At 36.4% G+C, this 7,105-nt stretch overlaps 1 protein-coding gene across 1 annotated transcript; it reads left to right on the top strand.

The window, feature by feature from the left end:
- Positions 1–5,162: 5,162 nt before the first annotated feature.
- Positions 5,163–7,105, top strand: LOC127118268 (protein phosphatase 2C 37). The gene is made up of 4 exons (XM_051048428.1): positions 5,163–5,719; positions 5,816–6,136; positions 6,218–6,323; positions 6,448–7,105. The coding sequence occupies exons 1-4, from the start codon at positions 5,276–5,278 to the stop codon at positions 6,777–6,779; spliced, it is 1,203 nt and encodes a 400-aa protein (XP_050904385.1). The 5' UTR covers positions 5,163–5,275; the 3' UTR covers positions 6,780–7,105.

Raw genomic sequence — 7,105 nt, 5'->3', positions numbered from 1 at the left:
CACATGTATTGTCTGATTTCTTGGTTGAATTAAGCTCGTTAGTTGGCGACGAGGCTCCCCACATACGGACGTTGTCTGTAGATGATGCGTCTAACTTAAAGGGAAGCAGTGTCAAGATAGTGCTGGAAGGAACGAACAACCCATTAATTGAGAAATTGTTGAAGTTTGAATCCAAGGCTATCAACAATCAGGCTTAGTATGAAGCCCTCATCGTCGGCATAATCCTCGCCCTTGAGACGAGCTATTTGAATCTGAAGGCCATTATCGATTCCCAATTGGTGAAAAATCAAATCACTAGGAAATACTTGGCGAAAGAGCCCTGACTCAAAGCTTTTGAAATAATGTATGTGCATAGGGAACAAAATTTCAGAGCGGGCTTTCTCTCCAAACTCATCAGCACAAAAAGAGTAAGACATATTTTTAATTCAAGATACTCCCTCCGCCTCTAACTAAAGTTCCTGACAATATTAAATGGGGGTTGAGAAAATAAAGACAACATATCAACTTGAGGGTTGAGAAAATAAAGGCAGAGATATCAACTCGGGGGTTGAGGAAATAAAGACAACTACATCGACTCGAGGGTCGAGAACATATCAACTTGGGGGTTGAAAAAATAAAGACAAAGACATCGAATAAGGGGTCGAGGAAATAAATATAATGATATCAGTTCAGGGGTCGAAAACATATCAACTCGGGGGTTAATAAAATAAAGATAAAGACATCGACTCGGGGTCGAGGAAATAAAGACAACGACATCGACATCGACTCAGGGGTCGAGAACATACCAACTCGAGGGTTGAGAAAATAAAATGACAACATTGACTCGGGGGGTCGAGAACAAATCAACTCGGGGTTGAGAAAATAAAGACAACATCGACTTGAGGGTCGTGAAAAAATAAACTCGGGGATTGAGAAAATAAAGACAACAACATCGACTCGGGGGAGCGAAAAAAAATCAACTTTATGATAAAAGGATTATATATAAATAAAAATTAGGCGTGAAAATGCTTGAAAAATTAAAATGAATACATTACAATGATTTATACAAAATAAACTTCTAGAAAACAGACAAGAAAATATCAAATTTTAAAGTAAAAAACGACCGGTTGAAGAGGCCAAGGCTGATCAAAATGCGACCGGAAATGGAGTCGAAAAAATTAAACGAGCACACCGGGTTAAACTACGCGAATCATAGATCAATAAAATTGACAATTTCAAGCCCGTTCTCGAAAATTTTCGCTCACTAATTTTACGTACATTTGAAAATTGATTCAACCGGCCTGTCTGTATAACCAAAAATTTATTCCAAGCAAAGCAAAGTAAATTTGGATGCATGGAAGTTTGAAATGTCCGGACAAAATTGGGGTATGACAGTAGTCCCCACTTCAGAACTACTCACTTGAACACAAACACATATAATTATATTCGCAGGACATTATAAAACCACATCACATATCACATCAATAACATGTAATTTTAACTCATCATATAATTATACAAAGATTCTGAAATATATAACTATATTCATCAACACATAATTATACTGACAATTCACAACTCATACACATAATTATAATTCACACCTTATTAAACTTATCATGATATTTTATCACCAAAAATTTCCATGATTTTCATAAACACATAACACCCTTCACTCAGAACATTCTAATGTCACAAACTCAACACATGACAACCATCAATTCACGATTACATGATTATTCAATATTCGTCTCGTAAGACTTATCACAAGTAAACATACTCTTCATATTTTCATGCATATATTAAACCTCTATTTAACCATAATAACATATTATTTCACGCTAGCTACCCAACCCTTCGAACCGCCTCTCAAACGGAGTCGCGAAACTCAAGTTATGATGAAAACAATATTTTGAACAAAATATGCCTTCATGATTCGAATCATGTGTAATCTGTGATTCGAATCAAATCAGGGAGAGGCCACCAAGAGTCTATGATTCGAATAAAATTTTATAGTGTAATCCCATGATTCGAATTAAATCAGTCTGCAGCGTTTTTCTGCTAAATTTTCACAAGAATTCGACTTATAAGCCTAATTTTTTCAACCTAAATCTATCCCAATATAATTTTTAACGTGAATTATCATAACGTCTCACATATACCATTGATTTAAGCTGTACTTCCTCAAGTATCATTATCATCAATAATCAATTAACCATGAATCTAATCTTATGTTCAAAAAAACCAAAACACACCAACAACAACTACCACATTTAGATGCACATAGTCACATCATGCATATTTTTTCAATATAAACGGAATATGAATTGCATATATTTCACAACAAACATAATTTATTACACATAATTCCATCCAAAAACACATAAATCTCGACAATGGTGAAAAAGATGACAAAATCTATAGGAGGGTGAGGATCTCTCTCTATCCCTCATGCAATAACACCTTTATTAGGATATTTTCCCCCTTACCTGAATTTCCAGTAATTACTCAAGCTCTAGCTATGGTGATCTTTTCCCCAAAAAATCCATTGTTCTTCCTTTTTCTCACTTTGCCTCTTTCCTTTTTTTCTCAAAACAACTTCTACGTATCAGTAAACTCCCTCAACCCTCACACTTTTCTTTTTAAATTTAAACCTAATTCCACTATTTTGGTTATTCCACTTTTACCCTTCTCATCTCTAATTTCCCTTATTTTTCTAAATTTTATAATTTTCACCAAAATATCATTATTTATATTATTTTATTTATTATTCTGTATTTTTAATCATTTTAAAATTAATTAAAAATTGTAATTAATTTCTACCACCCTCCTAACTTCCAACAACATACCCACTAATGCCACATATGACATATATTCACCAAATAATAATAAAAAAACATATTAAATCACTCAAATAATAAAATAAAATACAACTAAATTTAATTGAATTCAGGGTGTTACACCATCCATCTTGACATGCTTAATAGAAGGTTCACCCCCTTCCTCTATTTGTCAGTTATTGATCAGGCGATGAGTTCGGTGCTTGTCCAAGAGACAGGTAAAGCTCATCGTCCTGTCTATATTGTGAGTAAAGAGTTTAAGGGCGTTGAGACCCGATATCAGAAGATTGAAAGACTTGCTCTAGAAGCTGTGATAAATGTAAGAAAACTCATACATGACGTTCATGGGCATCAAGTAATGATAAAAACTAACTACCCCAATCGACTTGAGAAACCAAATCTAGCAAGAAATACCTGTATTGGATATGCACATTACCATATCTAGTCTATACCTAAAGGAAATATCAAGTCACATGTATTGTCTGATTTCTTGGTTGAATTAAGCTCGTTAGTTGGCGACGAGGCTCCCCACATACGGACGTTGTCTGTAGATGATGCGTCTAACTTAAAGGGAAGCAGTGTCAAGATAGTGCTGGAAGGAACGAACAACCCATTAATTGAGAAATTGTTGAAGTTTGAATCCAAGGCTATCAACAATCAGGCTTAGTATGAAGCCCTCATCGTCGGCATAATCCTCGCCCTTGAGACGAGCTATTTGAATCTGAAGGCCATTATCGATTCCCAATTGGTGAAAAATCAAATCACTAGGAAATACTTGGCGAAAGAGCCCTGACTCAAAGCTTTTGAAATAATGTATGTGCATAGGGAACAAAATTTCAGAGCGGGCTTTCTCTCCAAACTCATCAGCACAAAAAGAGTAAGACATATTTTTAATTCAAGATACTCCCGCCGCCTCTAACTAAAGTTCCTGACCATTTGACTAGTCTATTTCAAAAAGTGGATAGAAGATGAAGTCATCTCAAAGATCACAACAAAAAAGTCCGTTGTTTCTATTGGTAGTGAACCATATGTAAGTTCGGTTTGCTAGGGGTTATCATTTCAGATAATGGTACTCAATTCATCAGGTTCATTATCCATCCACAAACAAATAGGCAAGTTGAATCAGCGAACAATGCGATATTAAGGGGGAATAAAGAAGAAGTTAGATGAAAGCAAATGACTCTAGGTTGAACAACTTCACGAAGTATTATGTTCATATCATACACCATTCATCACGACGCGTACGCCATGCTTCTGGTTAAAATCGACAGGTCCACTTGGCGACGTTCTCAATTCAATACATAAGAGAGCGAGGAGGGATTGAGATGTTCACCCGACCAATTTGATGAAACATGAATTTCGTCCACATAATAGAATTTGTCACAAACAAAAGATAACTCGAAGGTAGTCCCGAATGAAATGCTAGAGGACGATCTAATATTTAAACATGTTCTCGTGTCTGTTTAGGAAGAAAAACTATATCCCAATTGAAAAGGGTATGGGATCATACCCCACATGTCAAATATTAATTAGAGATAAAAAATATAATGATCCATTTAAAGGCTCTAATTACAATCTAGTTAGACATAATTAATATATGAATGCTCTAATTGATTGGACTATTACAAAGAAATGAAATCGTTAAAATTCTCTATAACAACCAAAAAGAAGAACAAAAAGACTTACTTATTATTTACAACAAAAACAAATATTAAACACTCGACCTTAATCACACGAAAGTAATTTAAATTGTTTTTTGAAAAAATTTAGTGTCAAAAATTGGTTGCCTAAATATCACAACTTTTGATTTTTATTTGAACATAACAAAATTATAGGTAACCAGGAATTTGAAAAAATAAAATAAGGAGCACATTAGAACAGATCGGGACTATGCAGTTAATTAGGGGATCATACGTGTCGAAAAGAATCGAACAAGAATCTCGTATTCTACGATGTCGCCACGTGGTTAGTTAAAAAAGAAAGGAAAAAATCAGAAAAAAATTAAAATAATACTATGCGGGAGAAAGAGAAAGAGAGAGGAAAAAAAGGTGTTGGTGTTGCTCATGCGTGTCAGAAAAGAACAACTTTCAACCTACCGTGGAATGTTATGATTCGACCACGTAGAAAACTCACAAACGACACTAACACGTGGTGGAATCATGAAGCGATAGTGATTCAATCAACGGTTCAGATTTGATGTTGTCCTTAAATCGTTCAACGTCATACCAACTGTATCTGTCGGGTGTTGCCCGTGACGGTGACGGGTAGACTGCCCGTGAATAACTGTGGACCCCACCTGACCAGGTTCTTCCCTTCTTTTCCCTCTAGAAAAGCTTCTCTCTCCAAACACCATTTCAATTGATTGTGTTTCATTTTGTCATTCTTCCCTATCTTATTTTCTCTGCTTCTGCTATTTTTAACTCAATTTAATTTAATTCAATTTTAATTAATAATTTATGGCTGAGATTTGTTGTGGTGTTGTTGGAGCGGGAGAAACTCCTACTCCAAATATTGAACCAAACTCACGACCTTCCCGTCGCCGGAGTTTGGATTTTCTTCCGTTGAAATACTTAGCTGACGTGGCGATTCCGACTGAGAATATTAGCCGGAAACGCCAGAAGCTAGATCTAGTTGTTTCTCTTCCTCCGCCGCGGGAGTGTGAGAACACGGTTGATACGGTTGAGGTTGCTGTCGCGAATTGTGTGAATGTTTCTGAGTTGGAAAACGAGGTTGTTGTTGCTGAAGAGTGTCCTAAGTATGGAATAACATCGGTTTGTGGAAGGAGAAGAGACATGGAAGACGCTGTTTCCGTGCACCCATCTTTTTGTAAAGAAAAGAATGAACAAAATAAGAAACCCTTTCATTTCTTTGGTGTCTACGATGGTCACGGTTGCTCACATGTAAATATATGCTCGAAATTCATATAATAGTGTTTTTGTTTCTTTCTTGTATTGGATCTGTTTCTTAAGTATGTTTTTTTGTTTTGTTTTGTATAGGTTGCAACTATGTGTAAACAAAGGTTACATGAAATCGTTGACGATGAGGTAAACAAAGAGAAAGAGAAAGAGAAATTTGACTGGAAGTCAACGATGGAGAAGAGTTTCATTCGCATGGATGAAGAGGTTTTGAAATCTAGCAAAACTACTCAAAGCTTTACATGCAAGTGTGAGCTTCAAACTCCTCACTGCGACGCCGTTGGTTCCACCGCCGTCGTCGCTGTTGTCACGCCGGAGAAAATAATTGTCTCCAACTGCGGCGATTCCCGTGCCGTACTTTGCCGTAACGGCGTCGCCATTCCTCTTTCCTCCGATCACAAGGTCAGTTTAATTTTATTTTGTCTGTTTTCATTTTTCAAATAATTATTTCAGACATAATTGACCCGTATCCGTTTTGTGTAGCCGGATCGACCCGATGAGTTGGATCGGATCAACTCGGCTGGAGGACGTGTGATCTATTGGGATGGTGCAAGAGTGCTTGGAGTGTTGGCCATGTCAAGAGCCATTGGTGAGTGAGTGCAAGTGCGCACGATAGCTATTTTTTCTTATTTATTAATATTATTTTTTTAATTAAGTATAAAAATAATAAATCATAAGCATGGTTCTGAATTTTTAAGGTTTTTTTTATGTAGGGGACAATTATTTGAAGCCTTATGTTATTTCGGAACCTGAGGTAACCGTAACAGAGAGGAGTGACGAGGATGAATGTCTGATTCTAGCAAGTGATGGGTTATGGGACGTGGTGCAAAACGAGACGGCTTGTAGGGTGGTGCAGATGTGTCTCAAGGCGGAGAAGACGGTGTCTCCGCCGGAGTCTCCGGGAAATGACGTGGTGGGAGATGGGTCCGATAAGGCGTGTTCCGATGCTTCAATTTTGTTGACAAAGTTGGCCTTAGCGAGGCATAGTTCGGACAATGTTAGCGTGGTGGTTATTGATTTGAGGAGACATCAACATCAACGATAACAATTAATAATAATAGGATTATTAATTAATGGAGTTGTAAGAAAAAATATTTTTAATAACCGACCAAAACTTATGATGTGTACTGTGTCTGGACACCTATGATTGTGGGATTTTTTTATTGATAAAGATGGGAGGAAATGGTGGGGCCTTAAGATTTTTATGATGATTTCATGTGATTTTAGTAGTTTAGTGGATGATTAAATGGAAGGTTAAAATTGTATCCTTTGGGAATTGATAAAGATGTATATTTGAAGAAACTATTGGTGTCAACTAAGGAATATATTGTCCGTAAAAGAAAGGCATATTTTGACTTTGGCCATTTGAAA

Source organism: Lathyrus oleraceus, chromosome 2 (assembly GCF_024323335.1).
Source record: "Lathyrus oleraceus cultivar Zhongwan6 chromosome 2, CAAS_Psat_ZW6_1.0, whole genome shotgun sequence".
Classification (NCBI taxonomy): Eukaryota; Viridiplantae; Streptophyta; class Magnoliopsida; order Fabales; family Fabaceae; genus Lathyrus; species Lathyrus oleraceus.
The sequence above is the reverse complement of the archived record's forward strand: the minus strand, read 5'-3'. Positions and strand labels throughout refer to the sequence as shown.

What these genes read in the sequence shown, in the direction of transcription:
- LOC127118268 (XM_051048428.1), top strand. Translation starts at nt 5,276, where the DNA reads ATGGCTGAGATTTGTTGTGGTGTTGTTGGAGCGGGAGAAACTCCTACT. An exon ending in CTCTTTCCTCCGATCACAAG is followed by an intron (nt 6,137 to 6,217) that starts GTCAGTTTAATT and finishes CGTTTTGTGTAG; the next exon opens with CCGGATCGACCCGATGAGTT. An exon ending in GGCCATGTCAAGAGCCATTG is followed by an intron (nt 6,324 to 6,447) that starts GTGAGTGAGTGC and finishes TTTTTTATGTAG; the next exon opens with GGGACAATTATTTGAAGCCT.